At 43.1% G+C, this 22,060-nt stretch overlaps 2 protein-coding genes across 6 annotated transcripts in view; one reads left to right on the forward strand and one right to left on the reverse strand.

Annotated features, from left to right (window-relative positions):
• Nucleotides 1-734: 734 nt before the first annotated feature.
• Nucleotides 735-22,060, reverse strand: part of LOC134028604 (neurofibromin) — a 57,279-nt gene continuing 35,953 nt past the window's right edge. For 2 of the 5 annotated variants that reach the window (XM_062472230.1, XM_062472229.1), the window contains 23 exons: nt 17,625-18,057; nt 16,951-17,291; nt 16,550-16,752; nt 15,917-16,110; nt 15,109-15,249; nt 13,597-13,876; nt 12,954-13,168; nt 12,777-12,838; nt 12,487-12,628; nt 12,130-12,231; nt 11,577-11,717; nt 11,085-11,211; nt 8,415-8,546; nt 7,971-8,106; nt 7,656-7,816; nt 7,443-7,565; nt 7,080-7,198; nt 6,692-6,792; nt 5,951-6,093; nt 5,284-5,330; nt 4,304-4,520; nt 3,055-3,110; nt 735-2,326 (listed from right to left, as the gene is read on the reverse strand). In XM_062472230.1, the coding sequence (XP_062328214.1) occupies nt 2,171-2,326; nt 3,055-3,110; nt 4,304-4,520; nt 5,284-5,330; nt 5,951-6,093; nt 6,692-6,792; nt 7,080-7,198; nt 7,443-7,565; nt 7,656-7,816; nt 7,971-8,106; nt 8,415-8,546; nt 11,085-11,211; nt 11,577-11,717; nt 12,130-12,231; nt 12,487-12,628; nt 12,777-12,838; nt 12,954-13,168; nt 13,597-13,876; nt 15,109-15,249; nt 15,917-16,110; nt 16,550-16,752; nt 16,951-17,291; nt 17,625-18,057 (3,772 nt within the window). In that variant the 3' untranslated portion in view covers nt 735-2,170. Of the gene's footprint in view, nt 2,327-3,054; nt 3,111-3,512; nt 3,651-4,303; nt 4,521-5,283; nt 5,331-5,950; nt 6,094-6,691; nt 6,793-7,079; nt 7,199-7,442; nt 7,566-7,655; nt 7,817-7,970; nt 8,107-8,414; nt 8,547-11,084; nt 11,212-11,576; nt 11,718-12,129; nt 12,232-12,486; nt 12,629-12,776; nt 12,839-12,953; nt 13,169-13,596; nt 13,877-15,108; nt 15,250-15,916; nt 16,111-16,549; nt 16,753-16,950; nt 17,292-17,624; nt 18,058-22,060 lie in introns of all 5 variants that reach the window. The other 3 variants (XM_062472232.1, XM_062472231.1, XR_009931559.1) reach the window with 2 other exon arrangements.
• LOC134028605 (uncharacterized) lies at nt 14,449-20,413 on the forward strand. Its single transcript, XM_062472234.1, has 2 exons — nt 14,449-14,575; nt 18,159-20,413. Exon 2 carries the CDS (start codon nt 18,947-18,949, stop codon nt 19,616-19,618), a length of 672 nt encoding a protein of 223 aa, XP_062328218.1. The 5' UTR covers nt 14,449-14,575; nt 18,159-18,946; the 3' UTR covers nt 19,619-20,413.

Genomic DNA, 22,060 nt, shown 5'->3' on the forward strand with positions numbered 1-22,060 from the left:
ATTTAAACATGCAAATTTAAGATGATTGACCAAATACATCTTAAGTTTCCATTTGTAAAACTAGTTGTCCCATGTATAGTTTACCAACATTTTTATTTTGAGATGAATTCAATGTCCAAGCTGATGATTAAATCAACATAGTCCAAACATTGCCTAAACCATCAATTCGGCATCATGTGTGATGCTGAAGTAAAGATCTTATTTGTTTTATAATTAAATGTTTGCGTACTGCAAAACGTATGGTGCTCTGTGGAGAAATCCAAGAGGTCACAATGTAATTCATACCAGCATGGGGTGGACAAAGCAGAACGCAATACAAAGGGAAGGAAGATTCATACACACACAATTTACATCAACAAAAGAGCATATACCATTGCGTCATCGTCCATATAACATGTTCTGAAAATGTCTTTCCCTTCACATAGTGCAAGCTAGTCTTTGGTGAAGTGTCCCTTGATCTGCTGCAAGGGCATCAGGGATGGATACCCTGTCTTGACGACATGGGAATATATACCAAATATGGTGTATGTAGGTCATTGTGTCTTCAAGACTGAAACTGGCCCATTCCACATTTAGCTTGGTCATAACAAGAAAATGAAACCTGACCATGAAACACCTTTGTGAGAAAAGGTAATCATAAACAAAGAATGGCATTTTATCCACCAGGTCAACATAATCTGGTTGTCTCTATTAAATGAAATAAGACTTGTGCACTGCAATCAAGAATCACAAAGTATCATTACAGTGAATATTTAATCCTCATGTAGTCTTTTATATGGGCTGGATCAGATTTAGTTTGGTGGCCAAACTGTAAACAAATCAAACATACAAAGGTACACACAGGAAACATGATTCATAACAATAAAATAAAGGCCATATACTATTTACAAGTCTGCCTCGTCCCTCTAGTGTTTCTCAGATTATAGTTTGTATATGTCAAGTGTTAAAAAGAATAACTTCATAATTCATAAAGCCTATCTAGCTCTACAGGTTAAATACTAATAGGCAACAGGGTATTGATGATTGTATATTTGACGATAATTAGATACCGTTTAAAATGCAGCTCTTTTCCACATGTATGCTTAGTGTGAACATGTCTTCATAATTAGTACCTGTTCCGTTTCCACAGAATACGATTTTTTTCTTTATTTTACAAATTATACACATTGGAAAACCCTAATGAAGGCACACCATGGATAAAACGTCAACGTGTGAGACACAACATTGCCATATGGAATAGTGTGTGTATATATGTACATATATATATATATATATTTATCACTTTTTCTATATTATATATATACATATTTTATGTACATATCTGGGAAGAATAAAATTGGCAAATTCATACAAATACACATACCAAGATGGTGAGTTAAACAATACTCCATGACTTGTGGTCATGTGACTGGTGGCTCCACTGAATCTTCATGGGTGGGAAAAGGTAACATAGGGTGGGGTTCAGGGAGCTCAGACTGTGGGTATACTGTGGTCTGTATCTTGGCCTTCCTGTCACTGGGACTGCCTCAGCAGTACACATTGAGCCGCACATCTCCCAACCACCGAGTGTAGTGTCCCTCAGGGTCTGGGTATTGTAGTTCTACGTGGAGCTCGGAGTACTAACAAAGATAAAAGGTCTCTGTTGCCCATATGTGCAAAAAATGAGGATCAACACATCCCAAACCTTTGTCATGCATTGCAGCTATTCCCTACAACATGTAATCTCATGTTCATAAACTGTGTGTATGTACACAGATCGTTTTTTATCTATATACACACAGTGTGTATATGTAGATAAAAATCGATAAATTAAAGAATGGCTTATTAATCATCCTCTGCCACACCTTGATGATTTTCAGTACTCTTTGCAGTTAGAAATATCACATAAAAAAACATAAATGGGTTTCTACACAATCATGTAGAAATGTGTTCCCCTGACATCTTTCCCTCTGTCTACACTCTTGCAGAGCTTCTGATAAAAAAAATCGGATCGATAAACGTAAAATGTAGCCAGTTCAATCAATTAAACAATCGTCAGGCAGTCTTGACCATCCAAAAGGAGACAGGTGGGGCGGGGAAGAGGAAAGAGAAAGAGTACATTGAAAAAGTGCAGCATAACGTCTGGCACAGTCGACCAGGGACCTTTGGAGGGCAATGTCCTATCCATCTTTCAGTATTCTGGCTCATACTCTTTTCTTAATGCTGGGCCGCTTGAAGCTTCCAGCGCTGCGCTGTTTCTGCACCTGGCTGGCTGAACCGTGGCGAGTCCGTCCACTGGTGGACAAGGCAGAGCTGGGGGAGACTTGGACATTCTCCTTGTCCACACCTAGAGAAAATGAGGAAGGGAAAAGAGAGAGAGCAAAGAATCAGACACAATGCTGACAAAGAACAATCAATTAATCATTGACAGTTTATATCATATTTATCATACAATAAAGACTAATGTTAACAGCACACTTCCTGTTCCAATCGAACAGCAGAGTTCACAACAGTCTACTAGTGTGATGTCCTTTTCTAATCTAGTCGCTGATCATACCCCTACAAACTATGAACAAAGCTCTAAGATTCAATTCAAAAGGTTTTCAACTAGATAAGGTGCCATACCACAGTTGACCATGTCAGTGACATTTTAACTTCCTCCTTGCTATATGGGTCCCAATGCTTGCTGTTGGCAAGCATTGGGACCCATAGAGACAGAATAGACACTGGATGTTTTAGCTGAGAGGCAGATCCTTGAGGCTCCACCCTTAATCAATGTTAGTGCAGCCTGTAGGTGGCGCCAAGCACAAACTTGGGTCTCCCTGACAGATCCTTGGTTCACTGGGAGACTAAACATCCTTAACATCCTGTCTTCTCTGAACAATCTTTTATTTGTTGATTGACTGCTACTAATGCAACTAATGCTACTAATGCTACTGACTATTTCAGGGGTCTTTTTCACTGTTTATGGCTGTTCAGTTCTCCCTTTTCTGGTAGGACATTTTCTTAATGAGGGGAGTGAAGCAGCACGCTTGACCTTTCTTGACCACTAGGGGAAAAAGGGTAGGGATGTACCTGGGAGGACGAGGAGGTGTGGCGAAAAACGGCAGACTTAGAGAAAGGTAGAGAGGCTTCGCACAGTGAGAGAGAGAAAGCAAGTAATGTAGATTGAGAGAAAGAGGAGAGAATGGTAACATGAGTAATGAGAAACAAAAGTAAAATCTGAAAACTGCATTAAAACCAATAAATCACAACAAGGTGAATATTTGGCATGGGTAGAATGGAAAGATTTTGGCATTACAAGATGTGCAGAAATCATAGCATAAATAATAACACGAAGACAATGCTTATTTGCCCTTTGCTAAGACCAGGATATTGTATATTTATGATCGATATACTGTGTTAATGTCATTATTAACAACTAAGGAAATGTAGTGCTTGTGACCAAGCTATTGTAAAACAGGAAAAAGCTTAGTAGACAAGATGGAATACACAATGACAACAGCACACAGAAAAATGGATATGTAAGTTACCACAACTTGCAACATATAGGCCACAGGGGGGTCATTAGCTTCCCAGGGACGCTCTAAAGTTGGGGTTTGTACCCGATGTTTTCGCTGGCGTCTCGTCGAGGGGCTTGGGATGGGACAGTGTTGGGGACCGTCTATAAACTACACAAGCCCCATTTGGATACGCATGGAAATGTTAGCAGACAAAGCAAGAGAAGAGAGTGACTGGGTTAAAGTTAAAAGTTGAGAGAAGCAAGATAGACATGCGCACACACACCCCGTGTTTGATGGCACGCCCTGCATTCCCACCTGTCTCATTGCATTGTTCAGTGTTGACGTCACATTAATTTTCAGTAAATGAATAGTACTTCCTTGAATTAAAGAACTGCTTTTGAATGACATATCTGTCAAATTACTGCCCGAGTTGAACTGAATTTTAAATTAGGAGGACTTGGGAAATTATTTTCATGTTACATGAAGACTTTTATTGGTATTTGCTATCAGCTCCAAATGCAGTTGCCTGACAATACTCTTAGGACCCCCGAGCACAGACACATCTTTAAGTGGTAAGAGTTGTTAGACTAGAAAACAATTTTAGATGCAGAGTACAAGAGCAAGTTGACAGAAGATATAAAATAGACATTACAAACCACATGACCTAGCTTCTAAGCACAAACAGTAAAAATACCAAAACGTGTGCAATGTGGAGACGCACGTTAGAAGTTAGCCACATCAGTGCAGTGTAACGCACGTGGTCATATATACCAAACTTATACCAATGCGGATACTGTGTGTGAGTGTGTGCGTGCGCTGACCTGGCGAGTGCTGGGAGGTAGCCAGTGAGGTCATGGAGTTGGAGAGGTTGAGGTTGGCGGTGATGCTGAGCTGACTCTGGGTGACAGGTGGGTAGGGGGAGGTGGGGGTGCGGAGCTGCTCCTCCACCCTCTCGTCCTCCGTGCCTGGCAGGTAGCTCTCAATCAGGGCCTCCAGGAACTTCACTATCAGCTCGGCGTAATCCGCGATCTGGGTTTGCTAATGTGTTGACAGGAAAGGGAAAGAGATTAAAAGGGAGATAACGTTGAAAAGGAAGGAAGAGAGATTGATGGAGAGAGACAGTAAGAGGCAGAAAACGAGTGAGACAAAAGCGAGAGATTTAAACACAAAATGCCAATACGGTCCAGCACCCTACCTGACCTACATCACAGGTGACAGTGAATGACAGCTTTTGGCCCGGCCTGAATGCGCTTCCTAAGTATCAACCAAAGAAGACCGACGTGTTTCCTTACCTTTAAGACAATAGGATGTGAGCACTATACAGAATGACAACCTAGAAGAAGTACAGGACTCCTAAGTACCCAATTAGAGCTCATTTTCCTGACTACCATGAGGGCCACAAAATGCAGTCAAGTAACCAAGCCCTGTAGTAGTCAGTAGTGTGATGGTTCACTGGGATAACAGTTAACAGGGAGGGATCATAACAGATCCAGGCTAGGCCCAAAGTAGAGCTATCCTAGAGTGTCCCTTTCCTACCTCACGCAACGCTTTTCTCCCTGCTGCTCAAGGCTCAACACAACAGTCATAAAGACAAACTGAGCTGGCCAGAAGGAGGTTTGGAGGAAGGGAGAGAGGGGAGGACGGTGAAAAGGCTCAATAAATCTCCAGGCAATCGGCAGGCCTCCTGATGCTGGAGGGGGCTGTAATTGCTTAGCAGGCGGAATTTCTCTATGGGCCGCTGTCGGTTCCTGGCTACCTTGGGAAAATGAAAGGGACATATGAAGTGAGCTATGAATCATACCTTTGAGAAGGGCCCGGCAAACCTCCAAAGTCCGTTGAAGCCAAAGCCTGTAGAGGGGGGGGGGGGGGGGCAGAGAGAGGTACAAAGGAAATAGGGAGGGAGAAAGTGAGAGGTATAGAGAGGGAAGGAGAGGAAGGAGTTATAATTATTTGTGAATAATTTTACACCCATCTAACTAGGTAGAACATTTAATATATTATTACAATTTCTTATACAGAAAATATTTAGGTTCAATATGAACATAAATCTCAGATTTATATCCCTTGTTTTCAACCTAAATAAATTGCAATTGACAACAGCAATGATGAGATGTTGGTGTAAGAGAGACAGGTGAGAGAGAGAGCACAGAGAGAGAGAGAGAGAGCACAGAGAGAGAGAGAGAGAGCACAGAGAGAGAGAGAGAGAGAGCACAGAGAGAGAGAGAGAGAGAGCACAGAGAGAGAGAGAGAGAGAGAGCACAGAGAGAGAGAGAGAGAGAGAGAGAGAGAGAGAGAGAGAGAGAGAGAGAGAGAGAGAGAGAGAGAGAGAGAGAGAGAGAGAGAGAGAGAGAGAGAGAAGGGGGGGCGAGGGGGGGTTGAGGAAAAGACTAAATAGCGCAAGAGAGAGACTGTGAAAGAAAACAAAAGAATGTAAGAGATGGAGGAAAAGAAAGGAAAAGAGACTGTACTTTGTAAGTAGGAGGGCTGGTACTGTGGGGGTGACTCTTCATGGTAGACAACGCTCTGGATGATGCCATGGATGGGGTTCAGCAGGTTGGCATCCTGGCACATGGACAGGAGTGTATTGATCTTGGAGTCCAGCAGATTGTGGCTGGAGAAAGAGGGCATTCATTCTGAATTCATAACTGCCAAGTAAAGCTTTAGGAAAATATGTATGCGCTCACATTCTTGCGCACACACATTCATGCATGCATAAATGTATAGGCTGTATATATATATGTATAGCCAGTATGGTCAGTTTAAAAACACAGTCTCTTGAGAAAATATTTCTAGATAATCTAATGATGACAGATGACAGTATAATTTTAACCAGATACGCAAAGACAAGGTTACATGCTAAAATAATCATTAGTAACAATGCAGCTCACTTTTAACCCTTAGATTTATATAATAGTATAATTATTATAGTATAAAAGTATAATTTTTAGTTTGCAAAATCAAATACATTTCCCACCACATCTTGGACATTGTTCCTCATAATGTACCGCTTTAAGATGTCCCAACAAAAATCTACATTAGTTCCCAGCTCACTCAAGGTCCTTCCTTCTGTGCAGTAGTGAGTTATCGTACTTCATACTGGCTTTGTAATATTAGCAGCAATATGCAATGAAATTAACACTTTGTTTGAATCTAAAAGCAAGGTGAAGTTCAGTCTTGCCTTAGGAAAAGTACTTGCATGGTTTACTTACACAACAGGAAAGACTTTAGGGAAGACAACACTTGCTTCAGCCAAATACTCATACAAGATTCTCTGGTCAAAGTCATCTGTCGTATATTTGACCTGGGTGGCCTAAAAATAGATAAACAACAACATAAATGGTTCAAGTAAAACAGCGTTAACTGATTTAGACATTAACAATCATTAGGGAATTTAACTACAGCACTGCGGTGAAATAGTCTAGCCAGAAGACCAGGGTTTGGGACAAATATCAACAGAAATGCTACGTCTCTGTGCAAGCTCTTAAGCTCTGACGTTGCATGTGTCCAACTGTATACATACAGTATGGGAGTATATGCATGCTTTTCTGCATATACCTAATGTATGTAGCTGTGTGTCATTAGAGGAGGTCCACTCACCAGCACAGTCAGCAGGAGAGCCTGTACTTTTGGATCAGTCAGCACCTCCTCGTCCAGGAGAACGTTGGACTCTGATACGGACACCACACGGACATGGGAGTTGCCTATTCTTTGGCTCTCTGAATGGGACAGTAGAATGACAATGCAGGGTCATTCAACAGTCAATTTACTCTTGAATATAGAACGTAACTGCATAGGTACTGCCTCCCAAGTTCCTAAACTAAAAGCAACATCCACGTCCTTTAATACTTCAACTTCCTAATTGAACCCAGTCAAAGTTAAACTAACCGAAATCTATAACATTAGAGCTCTATAAACCCACGCTTAACCAATAACACTAGGCTCAAGCCTGGAAGAACACACCGATCTCATAATTGTTCTCTCCAACACGCCTGATCTTGAGAGGGGTGGTCATGCCGGACTCTGTCTCTTGTCTCTTTGGTGCTTTAGAGTCCGAGATTAGGTGGTCGAAGCTGTTCCTGGTGCCTAAGAACACACGGAACAACAAAGCTTAGAAGAAGAAAAAACTTAAGTGAATTCTAAAGGACAATGGTGTCCAGTTAAGGGAGGCCATACCCAGCAGTTTCTTGGTGTTTGCGTGGGAAGGCTGACCCATGTCCAGGCTCATGGACTTGCGGGTGCGAGGGCTGACCTGGCCCACCGTGGGGTAGTGGTGTGGGGTCAGGTAGCGCTCCGACACTTTGGGAGAAGCCCACGGCTGGTTCTCTCGTAGCGTCCTGCATTGTGGTGGTTGGACAAACCCTTTTATCAACTCATCCCAGTTCACTTTCCCCGACCAGGGCATGATTATGATAAACGTGCTCCAAGTCAAGATGACATTCATAAATACAAATTAAAAAAACAAATGAGAATTTATCTTATTCATTTTACCTGCAGCTTGGGTCACTGTGGTAGAGAGAATAGGTATCCATGGTCACATTTTCAATGGCAATGTCAGACAGCAGGAAGGACTTCCTGTGTTTCAGGTTGCAGCGACTGCGTACTTCCTCTGACACGGTAAGCAAGGCTAAAGACCAGGAGAGAAAACTGTTGTTAGAGCATATTGCTGACTAAGACAAAGGGAGATTGATTTGTTACAACCAATTCCACTGGCGCCCAGATGACTGTATTGCAGTCTTTTAGGCAGACGTGCAGTGGGTTCTAAGATATAGCAAACATCTTAATGACATACCAACGATCACATCAGTTAATCCTGAGTGACAAAATGCCAAAAAGCCCTCATTGACACATCCATATGAATACACAGCTTTTGATAGGCACAACATGGAAGTGTTGACACAACCAAGAAGAGGCACTGGCATCTCTGTGGCTCACCTGCCAGGTAGGCCACACTCTGGGTGTTGACCTCAAACTTGTCACAGTTGAGGTGCTTCCCCACCAGAGCCAACAATGTGTGAAGGATACGCACGGTTCGTGCCACTGTGGTGGGGGATGGGTGTCTGTAACCTGTGGGAGAAAGCCCCCCCACACACAAACACAATCATGTTAAACTGATATCATATGAAATGACAACATTTGTATTATGTTCGAAACCAATGCAAAAAATACCTTTTGGACCCTACTGCGCAAATATATATATACCACTCAAGACAACAAAGAGAGACAACACAGGCCTGTAATTATTATATTAGCAGCTATATTTCAGTCTATAGCATGCCAATTCCACTGCTTGGAAGTCTGGATGGATATCTACTGGGGCCACCCATTCTAAAATCGCATGCACTCACTTGATCTTGATTGGATGACAGTATGTAAACCTATGGTTAGACTATATCAATGTGTTATCCGTGGATCTTTAACTATGGACTATATCTTTAACCAAGTCCCCCTTGTTAAGTGAGCTTGTGGCAGAGTACAGTGATACAAGTCCAGAATAGAAAAAATATCCAACAACAAGAACAGAGCTGCCAAGCTCGGTGTAACCGGTGCACAAGGACACATTGTCAATAGGCCCTGTTTGGGGCCTGTTTGGGGCTGTGACTGATGTGAGACTGCGAAAAGACAGCCTTTCTCTACTGGACAAGTCTGGCAGACCATTTATTTTCTAATAAGACATTCCTTACAATAGGTAAGATCCATGTAAGATTGTGAGGGGAGAAATCTTGGTAGGCACCAGGTTTTCAATGCTTTTTTTAACCTCTGATATCATTACATTTGATAAATGACTATTTAGCACCCTTAAAATACACATTCCTTAATGAATTACTTATATTGATGTATTATTCACTGACACTTACAGTCAGGTCCATAAATATTTGGACATTGACACAATTTTCATCATTTTGGCTCTGTATACCACCACAATGGATTTGAAATGAAACAATCAAGATGTGCTTTAAGTGCAGACTTTCAGCTTTAATTTCAGGGTATTTACATCCAAATCAGGTGAACGGTGTAGGAATTACAACACATTTTATATGTGGCCCCCCCCTTTTTAAGGGACCAAAAATAATTGGACAAACTAACATAATCATAAATCTAATTGTCACTTTTAATACTTGGTTGCAAATCCTTTGCAGTCAATGACAGCCTGAAGTCTGGAACCCATAGACATCACCAGACGCTGGGTTTCGTCCCTGGTGATGCTCTGCCAGGCCTCTACTGCAACTGTCTTCAGTTCCTGCTTGTTCTTGGGGCATTTTCCCTTCAGTTTTGTCTTTAGCAAGTGAAATGCATGCTCAATTGGATTTAGGTCAGGTGATTGACTTGGCCATTGCAGAACATTCCACTTCTTTGCCTTAAAAAACTCTTTGGTTGCTTTCGCAGTATGCTTCGGGTCATTGTCCATCTGCACTGTGAAGCGCTGTCCTATGAGTTCTGAAGCATTTGGCTGAATCTGAGCAGATAATATTTCCAGAAACACTTCAGAATTCATTCTACTGCTTTTGTCAGCAGTCACATCATCGATAAATACAAGGGAACCAGTTCCATTGGCAGCCATACATGCCCACGCCATAACACTACCTCCACCATGCTTCACTGATGAGGTGGTATGCCTTGGATCATGAGCAGTTCCTTCCCTTCTCCATACTCTTCTCTTCCCATCATTCTGGTACAAGTTGATCTTGGTCTCATCTGTCCATAGGATGTTGTTCCAGAACTGTACAGGCTCTTTTAGATGTTTTTTTTGGCAAACTCTAATCTGGTCTTCCTGTTTTTGAGACTCACCAATGGTTTACATCTTGTGGTGAACCCTCTGTATTTACTCTGGTGAAGTCTTCTCTTAATTGTTGACTTTGACACAGATACGCATACCTCCTGGAGAGTGTTCTTGATCTGGCCAACTGTTGTGAAGGGGTTTTTCTTCACCAGGGAAAGAATTCTTCTGTCATCCACCACAGTTGTTTTCCGTGGTCTTCCGGGTCTTTTGGTGTTGCTGAGCTCACCAGTTCGTTCTTTTTAAGAATGTACCAAACAGTTGATTTGGCCACACCTAATGTTTTTGCTATCTCTCTGATAGGTTTGTTTTGATTTTTCAGCCTAACGATGGCTCTTTGGACTTCATATTGAGAGTTGACAGCAACAGATTCCAAACACAAATACCATACTTGAAATGAACTCTAGACCTTTTATCTGCTCCTTGTCAATGAAATAACGAACTCCCTTTATGAGGGAATAACATACACCTGGCCATGTAACAGCTGAGCAGCCAATTGTCCAATTACTTTTGGTGCCTTAAAAAGGGGGGGGCCACATATCAAATGTGTTGTAATTCCTACACCGTTCACCTGATTTGGATGTAAATACCCTGAAATTAAAGCTGAAAGTCTGCACTTAAAGCACATCTTGATTGTTTCATTTCAAATCCATTGTGGTGGTATACAGAGCCAAAATGATGAAAATTGTGTCAATGTCCAAATATTTATGGACCTGACTGTACATCCTCATGAATGGATAAAGCATGGATAATCAGTACAAAAAGGCCCTTTGCCTTAGTCCTTCATTTACAGCTTCTGTGGAAAATTGAGTGTGCTGCCAACTTACCCTTAAGAAGGTGCCCCACCAGGGCAAAGTTGAAGTTGGAGCTGAAGTTGAGACCCACAAAGTGGTCCATCTGCTTGCAGTGCCATTCCAAGGGCCGCCTGATCTCCATGAACACCTCTTCAGGACTCTGACCAGACAGAGGAAGGGATGGACGGGGCAATGGAAAGTAGTAAAGGGGGTTGAGGCAGAACGAAAGAGGAACAGGAAACAGTCAAATGTGAGCAAGCAGGTTCTTCCAGCACGGTGCGTAAAATAAAATGTCTGGTAACCTATAAAATCATGTCTGTATTGTGGTGAAATTGTCAGACTGAACAGGAAGGGCGAACCAATAGGGCGAGTTTCATTCACGTCTTACATCGTCTTACCCACAGGCTACATATTGTGTGTTTGAGTGTGTTATTAAGTATAGAGTTAGACAAAATCCTCAAGTGGCCAAGTTAGTGCTTGTAGACACCAGATTCTCTCTCTAAATTGAGTGTGTGTCTGTTCTACCTTATCATTGAACGCACGCGAGCTGTCCAGCGTGTGGAGGTTTTGCTCGAGCAGGGCCGTCCCAGCTGAGTACAGGTTGACCTCGTCTAGCTGGAGCACAGCCACTGCCACCCAGAACAGAGCCTTGTGCATGGGAGACTCCTGGAACGACATGATCAAGTCACCACCTCTGCACCAATACACAAGTACACACAAGCGTGCGCACACACAGACCGACATCCAGGTCATCCCACACACACACACACACACACACACACACACACACACACACACACACACACACACACACACACACACACACACACACACACACACACACACACACACACACACACACACACACACACACACACACACACACACACACACACACACACACACACACACACACACACACACACACACACAGCCTATTCCAAGAACAGAGGTCCAGATTGTTGGGACTCAACCACATCCAAGCATGGTTTTATGACTTTAATATTTTACTTCAGAAAAGAGAGATACAGTTCTGTAAGGAGTCCAAATAGAACCGTTTGCCATTGGAGTACTGTACCTTGTTCAGAAGAGGCTGCAGCTTAGTCAGAGAGATGACAGTAGCTTCGATTAAAACCTGGCTGTTGTAATTATCAGGTCCCTTTAAGCAGCTCTCCAGACCCTGTAAAGGATGAGAGGAGACAGAGGATTTAGCGGTGCATGAAGAAAGGGAAGGACAAGTCCAACAATACAATGATAACTGCAGAAAGAGATGTGCATTCATGATGGTGTCAGATTATTCTCTGCTGAACAGGACCATCATCTGATACACACTGGGACCTAGCAAAACACATGGTGTATCAGATTAGATACGTTCAAGATGATGAAGTGCTGGTGTGTGCGTGCTGACATCCGTCATTGGACTTCAGAAACATACCCGGTCTATGCTGAGGAGTGGACTGGCCTTGCTGAGGATACGGATGATCTGTTTGATCTGACTGTGGGTCACCCTCTTACTGATGCAGCCAAACACGACTAGCGCCCGGGGCTGCAGAGAGGGGTTGTACTGGAATGCAAACCTGGGGTGGGACGCAAGCGCGCAAACAAAAGGGGACACACACACACACACACGGCGAAAAAGACACCCAGCATAAATGGTAGTGGTACATCGCATTTGAGTAGACAGGTATCATTAGCTTGAGCGGGTAAGGTTCCAAGTGCACATACCTCTGAGCCAGCTCAGTCCACTGGTCCAGCCACTTGCAACCTGGAATGTCCCTCATGCACGCCTAGACAAGAAAACATACAGTTAGACTTTGAGTTTGACTGATCAAGCATAGCGTGTGTTATGTGTATGGTCTCTCTGTCTGTGTCAATGCATCCGTCTGTTGGGACTGTTTCCACCTCCATGATCTCCAGCAGGGCCTCGGTGACCGTCTCCAACGAAGACAGGACGAAGGTCTCTCTCTCGTAGGAGCCCGGGGAGAAGGAGCGGTCACGGTAGCTGGAACGGAAGGCGATGACGGCGGCAGACTTGACCTTGCTGATGCCGAACAGCAGGTAGAACTTGGGCAGGGAGAACTCTGTCAGGCTCAGCCGGAGCACCTGTTTGGTTTCCTCTGAAAAGGACAGATGAAAAAAGGCTCCGTCAGACAATGGAACGCTACACAAAGAAGAATGTATGGCGCTTAAACGAAATCATAAAGCCTCTTGTAAAACCATTTCATGGTTCACTGCTGGAACAACATTCCCAAATTGTGTTGAATATTATTATACATTTTCAATTCAGTAAAGCATGGGTGCAGCACCAGGAGACATGGCTCTGGAAAATGCTATTTGACCATACATATATCCTCAAAAAAACAGCATTCAAATTTTTACCATCTAACCAAAACATTTTTTCATAGCTAGCCAAGATAGACTTTAAAGCTAGAAAAGAAGCAAGACACATTTTCGTATTAAAGCTCCCTAGATGTGTATGTGCATAGCCTAAAGCTAATGCTATCCCAGGTGGGGGTAGTTTGTTAGCCAAGCAATGGGGCCTCACCGCTGAAGTTAAGCTGGGAGCAGGTGCAAAGTGAGTGAATGATGTTGATGACCAGGCCATGCGTGGAAGCTCGGAGGGACAGGGGGCCCGTGGCCACCAGCAGCGTCACCACGTGAAAGAGATAGGGCAAGTGAGCCGCTACGTCCAGGGAGTTGTTGAAGGACAGCATCAGCATGTAGCGTGCCAAGATAGCGATGTCATCCCACATAAGGTGTTGCTCCAGGGTTGGGGTAGGTGACAGGCACGTCTTGTCAATGATCTTGCACATTCGACCAATCACCTAGCCCGAAAGCACAGACAAGACCAATGAAAATCTGCAGTTAAAAACCCCTCCCATCACACGTCTGTACGCCTGTCTCGTATTTAAGACCAGGTTGGATGCACATCAGTCTAGAATAATGCTTTTCGTTTACAGTAAGGATGTATGTTGACCTAATAGCAAGCTAAGAAGAGAAACATTCTTTGTCAAAAGGAGGCCATTGGCTCAAACCTTGGGTGTCAAAGAGGCCAACATGAAAATACAATATCTACATTGTTCTCAAAAGGCTGGCCTGTCATGACATCAGTAGTGGCTGGCTCATGCCATCCACACAATGCCCACCCTATTGATTTAAGTGTACACTATCAACAAGAAATAAGATTAGGGTAAATGCTCACAACAATGAGTCTAATCTGAAATGGGTCCATTGGCCCTTAAAAAAAGATTTGCAGTTGGGATGCTTGCCGATTTTGTTCGCTGCTCCTCAGCAAAACATCTTCACAATGACTACCATTCACTGCCATGCCTTACAGTGTATCCCATAATAGGAGCAAGGGTCTGGCTTACTATTGTGTGTCTGGTCTCTGTGTGCTGTGTTTGTTTATTTCAGTAGGAGGGAGAATTGGGAGAGTGCACACCCAGACAGATGATGGGCATTGAGTGGATGACTTTCAGTTGGGATACTATAAGGAAAGAGACAGGATTCTGAAGCCGAAATTGGTAAGAAAGGTTACATTCAATTTGATATGAATATCTGTGTTAGTGTTTCTTTCAGTTCAGGGGTTTTTAGAAACTAATTGGACTGATCAATCACTTTGTCATTTAAACACCAGGATTTTACTAGACTTAAATCTAAAAGACTGATGTGTTTGACATGTTAACTGCAATGTTCTCTGTATAAGAGGAGTAATGAGTTTTTGGAAAGAAAGGCAGAGGCAATCCAGAGTTCATTGAGGACAAGGACTGACATTTACATTTAGTCATTTAGCAGACGCTCTTATCCAGAGCGACTTACAGTAAGTACAGGGACATTCCCCCCGAGGCAAGTAGGGTGAAGTGCCTTGCCCAAGGACACAACGTCATTTGGCACAGCCAGGAATCGAACCAGTAACCTTCAGATTACTAGCCCGACTCCCTTACCGCTCAGCCGCATGTTGCCTTACTCTGCATCAATCTATACAAAACATTTGTGAGTGGCCTTCAGAAGCTGACAAAGTCCTAGCATGTCCTGACTGAGATGATAGAGATCTCACCTTGCTGGATACCAGCTTGACATTCCCAGAGGCTAGAGCTACAGCCGTGTCCGCCATGACCTCAGCCTTGATGGAGCCCAGGCCGCCCGTAGCGCTGGTCTTGATGAAGCTGTCCAACACCACATCCAACAGGTCTGTAATCTGAGGGCACAGTGGCTAGAAGTCAACATCTCACACCCACTTGGTTCTACGAAGTTGTTTAAGTGAGTAGTCTGCTTAGGGTTCAACCTTCCTTCTGCCAAAAACTTAATTGTGCGTTATTCAGCTGAGTCAATAATGTGGAATTATTCTCCATTGGGTTATTACCTGGATATCTGCACTGTAGTCATCTAAAACACAACACATTAATTCAGGGGAAAACTGTCAAGGGAACATCCCATTTTTACAATACCTTAAATAAAACCTTAATGGAAGCTGGTGAATACCAACAAATGAACGCTACAACTGGTAAAGAACCCACTATGTGCCTTTCAATCCATTTGTTTTCTTTTCCATACTGTGCCAACACAATGACCATATCTATCCGTTCTCAGTATCTTGCTTCACCATGATTGCCTTTCTTTTCACTGGGCTCCAAAGCTTCTATAGTGCATTGAGTAAATTCTGTCAGCCGAAAGATATACAACTAGGGGTTGCGATACAAAGTTTCAGGATGAGGACATCGGTGGAAGTCTCTCATATCCATGGTTATAAACTTTCCTAAACTAATAGTACAGCATGGCCGACAGGCAGGAAATTTAGCTGGTCTTAAATATTTGCCTTAGGACAACTTCCCTCTATGGTGTGTGTGAGGTAGAGGAAGCCTGACCTGGCCTAGGCTCCCCCAGATCTTAGCCTGGATAGAAGGGTACATCTGCTTCTCATTGATGGTCATTGTGATCAGCTTGTCCAAGATTGCGGTGACGCGCTGGCGCTTGGCGTCATCATTGTGCTTGCAGAAGCGCACCAGGTTGAGCAGCCAGGGTGTCATGTACTCCAGACACAGGTGTTTCAATTCAATACCTGCGCACAAACACAAGCTCAATTTACTGAAAAGGGTCAGAATGTGGAAAGTTAATAGGATTCCTTTGATGTATCATATCACGTTTACGCCAAATGACAGAATACAACAGATACAAATGCAATGTATTGAGTCCTTATTTCATGAACTGTTATTGAAATTAATGACATTTCATTTATTTCATTAACTGTCTACCAAGCCTTACGACTGAGACTTGGCTTCTTACACACTGATGGACAAGACAATCAAACAGTGTGCATAAGATTCTCCAAAATGGGAAAAGTGGGTGTGTGTGAGTCAATGTGAGAGTGTTGACATGTATGGCTTTGTAATGCAAAGACTACAAAACACAGGAAGTGTGTGGTGTGTTCGAGTGGGAGATGAAAAGAGCAAGTTAGTGAGCAAGTGAACACATGGCAATTTCACAGGGCGTGTACGCACTGGATTTGCTGAAACCAGAGATGCACTCTTCCAGGAACTCAAGAGTGAGATGTGGCTCGTTGGCAGCTAGAGTCTTGCTGATAGAGACTATGAACAGTGTGTTGTTGGCTGGGATACACAGGCCTGAAGTCTCCAGCAGTTGGCCCTCAATCTTCAGGTTGAAGGTGCAGGTTAAGGCACAGAGGAGGTTGTACGCAGCAGACCTACATGGATCATCCAGTTCAAACAAAACCATATTAGCCTGACACAGAGGGGAGAGTTAGATTAAGAGTGTATTTCACAGATTAACGCTCTAGAAAATTGAACTATGGGAGCTTAATGGAAATGGTCACAATCAATCTTCTGACAGTCTGAGGCCCAGCCTCCCCTTCCCTCAGACTAATACCATGTGGCTGACTGACCTGAGACTGGGGTCAGAACTACCCAGGTTGAGCAGGGCAATGTTGAGCAGTGTGCCCGGCACATCTTTGGGCCTTATTTTGGTGTGCTGAGGAATGGAGTCAGGCTGGGAGAGCTCCCAGCGGGTTCGGATGTGGATGATGGACTGAACGATGGCGTCACACTCCTGGTGCATGAAGGTGAGCGGCGTGCCCTGATTGGCCATGGTGAGGGTGAACTGGCTCTCATCCACCAGGCAGATCTCCTCAATCTCAGAGGCGTAGTAGACGTCGTTGAGGAAGACAGGTTGGCCGAGGACACGCGTCCGCTCGGCCGAGGTCACCTGGACAGCAGTGGATCCCACCTGAGAAGGGTGAAAAAAGGAGGAGGTGGACTTTATTTTGGTTGATTGAAAGACAAGGCCATAAGAAAAGTCTGGCCAATAATCCCACAAAGTTGCGTTACTAGTTGCCTGGTAATGAACTCCGTATCTTTGGTTATAATACATTTATCCTCATTTTATTTGGTTAAAGCTAATCCAGGCCTTAATAGATGCAATGACATTGACTCCACCCCTGAGACTGAATTAGTCTCTCAGTTAGGTATCATGAGGAGAGAAAGTGATTAAGGACACATGTCTGGCTCCCATTTTATTGCCTCCCACCCCCTACCCCAGAGCCCACACTAAGACACCCACCTTGATGGAGACCTTGGTGTCCTTGTGGGCCAACTTGAGAGCATTGTGGAAGACTTTTAGGTCTTCTTCCAAGGCTAGCGTAGCTGCGGGCAGTTTCTGCTGATCGGACTCCACGTGTTCCGCCAGCCTCGCCGGTGAGTCGATGAACTGCAGCCGCTTGCTGCCCTTCACGTTGGTCAGCAGCCTCTCGTGATACTTGGTGTACTCCCGCACCCAGGTGTTGCAGTTATAGACGTAGACAGCTGCCACATTCTCATAGGCGAAGCCGGGGAAGACCACAAACCAATTGGAGAGAAAGTCCGTCTTAAAGCGGTTGCTGGGACCTACGTGCGTGAGATCCACCACGATTTCATAGGGCTTGGCGTAGTAGGGCTTGAGGGTCAGGAGGACATGATAGATCAGCAGGTCACCATTGATTTGTCCGGTCTTGAACCTAAAGGAGATCAGGGGTAGGCGGACATTAGATAGGACTTAAACCAGGATGAAATGAATGTAACAATTCAAACTCACACTTCTTTCTTTTCTTTCTTTTAGTATGTGACAAACATCTGTGCTACAAATAAGCAAATAAGGTTCAAGCAGCCACCAAAATAACCTGACTCAAGAGACCAGAAGGACAGCACAGGAAGTGTATGTGTCTGCCAAACAGCTCAAGAGTGACTTCAGTCAGAAGTGTCACTCACTGATCCTCACATTAAACAGGTCTGATTAAGACTTCAAACTTCTATCCTTCACACACACACACCCAGCAATCCACCACTTCATATAAAGGTAAGTAATGCTCAATTAAACCCACAATTACATACATTAAATCAAGTTTAAAATGCTATGTCTCATTTTACTCGATGTGGATGACACACCTAGTTAGATTCAATTCACGACTCAAGAACTAACATTTTGATATACTGTAAATTGGGCTGAGCCACCTTACTATTTTAGACATTCATAATTAACGTGTTTGTCCTTGATGTACACAACATTCTTTACATATACCACTTGGATTGGACTTTCAAAAAGGTTGGAGGTAAAGTACCCTCGGATATGGGCTAGGGCCAAAAAAATTAGATTAAGTTTGAGGAGAGGGAATTTAAATTTTACAACCAACCTTTTGAAGATCACTAATTAGATGTAAATTCAATTTAGCTTAGAAGATGTATCTGGGCTAATTAACATTTAAATTTGACAAGCACACAGTTTCTACTAAACTCCCCTTTGAGACAAAAAGAGATGAACAGATTTAAGATCATCCACGGACGCATATAAGCATTTGATTATTGACAACCCTCACAATTGAACAAAATGTAACTATTGTTTGTGTACTAATGTTCTTTCCTGATCCTTCAGGTACCATGGAAGGTTCTAAATTAGCTCTCTACGTCTTCCTTTTGGTACTAAGCTTCCGCAGAGCCCACTTGTCAGCAGAAGTTACCTCACCAATTAACAAAACGGAAGCACCAGAAAGTGATTCTACATCAGCCCAGCACGAAACCCTGCCATCAACTGACACCCCCACTGATGTCACTGGCCCAGGCTGCTTGATCGACCCCCATATTGGTGTGATTGCTGTGGCCTCCACTGGAGGCCTGATCCTCTGCTTGATGGTCTCTACTCTGGTGCTAGCCCGCCAGGTGTGCCGTCTGCAGAGACGAGTGGAAGCTCCGCGGCCGTCACGCAGCAATGTTGACCTGGCGAGCGGTGAGGGCTACTGGGGCAGGGATTTCGAAGAGGAGGGGGGGGTAGTGGGGCCCTGCGACACCAGCGTCATGTTGCAGGAGGTGAAAGAGGACAGAAAGACGGTGGAGGAAGAAGGGATGGAGGAAGATAAAAACGAGAGAGAAAATAAAGAGGACGAGGGAGAGGCGAGGCCAGCCAATAAGATAAAAAATGTGGATTCTGGACATGGGGAAACGGCTATGCAGATGCAGAGCTTCAGCTCCAGGGATTCTTGTTTGGAGGTCCCTGAAAATCTGGAGAACATGCCCCTAGTGGTGTGAGAGGGCATCAGTACTCCTTTAGCTGAGATAAAGACCTGTAAAAATGATTGTAATCTGCAGCAAACAGTTTAGCCCAGCTTGCTACATGGCAAAGTATCCAGTATTTTTTGCATGATATGAGACTTTCAAGGGTCTTTCATCCTAGTATGAGCTTCTTCTGTTTTTTTTTAAAATGTCATTAACATGTAGTCTGCTTTGAAACTTTTTAGTAGTTAGATTGTCTCTCTTTTTAAATCATAAAGGTCAGTAGAAAGGGCGATAGACTGGACAGGGTGGTGGGGGAACTAGATTTGAATCAAGTGAATGGAGCATCTCTGCCAACTGCACAAGTTAATTACCCTTGCTGCTAAGGTTCAGGATCTTAAAAGGAGGTGAGTGACTTGTCATATGGGTACGCCCAGGCAATTTAAACATCATAGCTTTAAATACTATGGATATTTGATTAACAGATGGGGGCAGGTGGGGGGAGTTTGTTCATGATGGTAGGCATATGTATATGCATTTTTAAGTATGGTAAAAAGAACATATTCAAAACAAATGTAAGGACCATGCCAAAATGATTATTCCTTAGAGTCAAGATGAAAAAATTCCCCAAGCTTTTGAATTTCTATTGACATATATGGCTGGGCAAAGCCATGGAATTCAGCCTCCTTGTTGCATCAATTAGTCTCTGTTTCACATTACACAAGCTGTTTAAGAACTCTTAACTCTCTTAACTGAGATTTTGTATTCTCTCTGCATAAAAGTTGTTCTTTTTAACACCCAATTCCAAATAAATTGCTGTTATGCGTAGTATTAATGGTTTTCTTATCTAATCTCTATGACGTAAACGTCCTTTTAAGTTTTTCCCTTCTCGTGATATTTTCATGCATTTAGCCTACTCATTGCATTCATTCATGAATAAAGAACCCCCTTTGAAGATTATTCTACGACGTTACCGGCAGTAGAAGATTGAATCGCGATTCAAACAGTACCATCTTCTAACTGAAAATATGCCCCCAAAAACGTAAATAAGCTTGACATTTATTTAGTGGAAAATCGCTTTCATGAAAAGCTCACTGGTAGCGATCATTAAGTAACAACAGTATCAACGCAAAGTGCGCTATCCCTGTGTGGAGAAGCTGCCCCGGTAAATTGTACTACTACAGTACAGTAGACTACTGCTGTGTTCGTCTTGGTAGCGATTGCGTTGGCTGAATTGGATTTAACGTTCCGTTGTACGGTTTAGGCTGAAATTAATTATTTTCATGAACAGATTGACAAAGTTTAGGCTGTAGCAATGAAGTTAAGGTTAGCAGTTAGATAGACTTTTGATTTAAGTAAGGGGAGTGCCGAACATGTTCTGTCGCCGTTTGACTTCCTACAGCTGTGTAGATGTTTTTGTAGTGTCTCGCGTAGGCTACAGCGTTGCAGTGAGCAACACTGGTTTGAAACCACAGGTAATGATAATTTCACCCACAAATCGTTTACTTGTAATGTAATGTCATAATAAATCCTACAACGAAAATGTATTTGTGAGGAATGTTTATTTTAAAGATTGAAAACAGATGCATCATAGACCACTGTAGTATGTGTTGCCCGGGCAACAGAGGCTAATGTCATGATGCTAATGCTTCAGTGAAATAGTAGATTACCGTTTCCAAAAGTAGATGTGGGCCTACTTCCTTAATAATATCAGCTAATATTGTACATTACATTTCATAATTGTGTTTCACATCACAAAGTAAAATGAGTAAATAGTTATCACCCTGGCCTCTTTGCTTGTGGCGTTCCTGCAGCTGCCTTGCAGTAAAGCTATAGTTAGCCTAGCTATCCCCCAAGTTAACAGATGTGAAACGAATGTTCTGCTACAGGTAGTCACGCGTGTTTTCGTGACGTTAGTGACGTAGTAACGTCAGTGACTGTGGCTAGCAAATTAGCCACAGTTAGCTTCACTTTTCACCACAAAAACGCAATTTCTACTTAAACCATGCAACGGAACGTAAATAAAAATACAACCAACGCAATCGCTACCAAGACGAACCTTTTGACACCGCCGTTGTGTATGTAGTCCAAATATTGACTGATCCTTAGGGGGGCGAAAATAAACAATAATAAATATATATGTGAGAGAACAAAGGTTGTGCCCTTGCCGAAGGCAAAGCACACCCAATAATAAATAAATATATATGTGAGAGAACAAAGGTTGTGCCCTTGCCGAAGGCAAAGCACACCCAACTAGAGAGGGTACAATTTCTGGTGAAATTGTAGGGTGTGCTTGCTTGCGTCGGTTGCACAGGGGTCAGTTTTTGGATGACATTTTTACAACTGATATTTCTGTATATTTTATATGAAAATGCATACTTATTATTCATAAAGATTACATAGATTTAAAATATTTTTTTTGCTGCTCATTTACAACTGAAAATACGAGTGAAGTGTAGAATGAAATAGATGTCTTCT

Source organism: Osmerus eperlanus, chromosome 11, assembly GCF_963692335.1.
Source record: "Osmerus eperlanus chromosome 11, fOsmEpe2.1, whole genome shotgun sequence".
Taxonomy (NCBI): Eukaryota; Metazoa; Chordata; class Actinopteri; order Osmeriformes; family Osmeridae; genus Osmerus; species Osmerus eperlanus.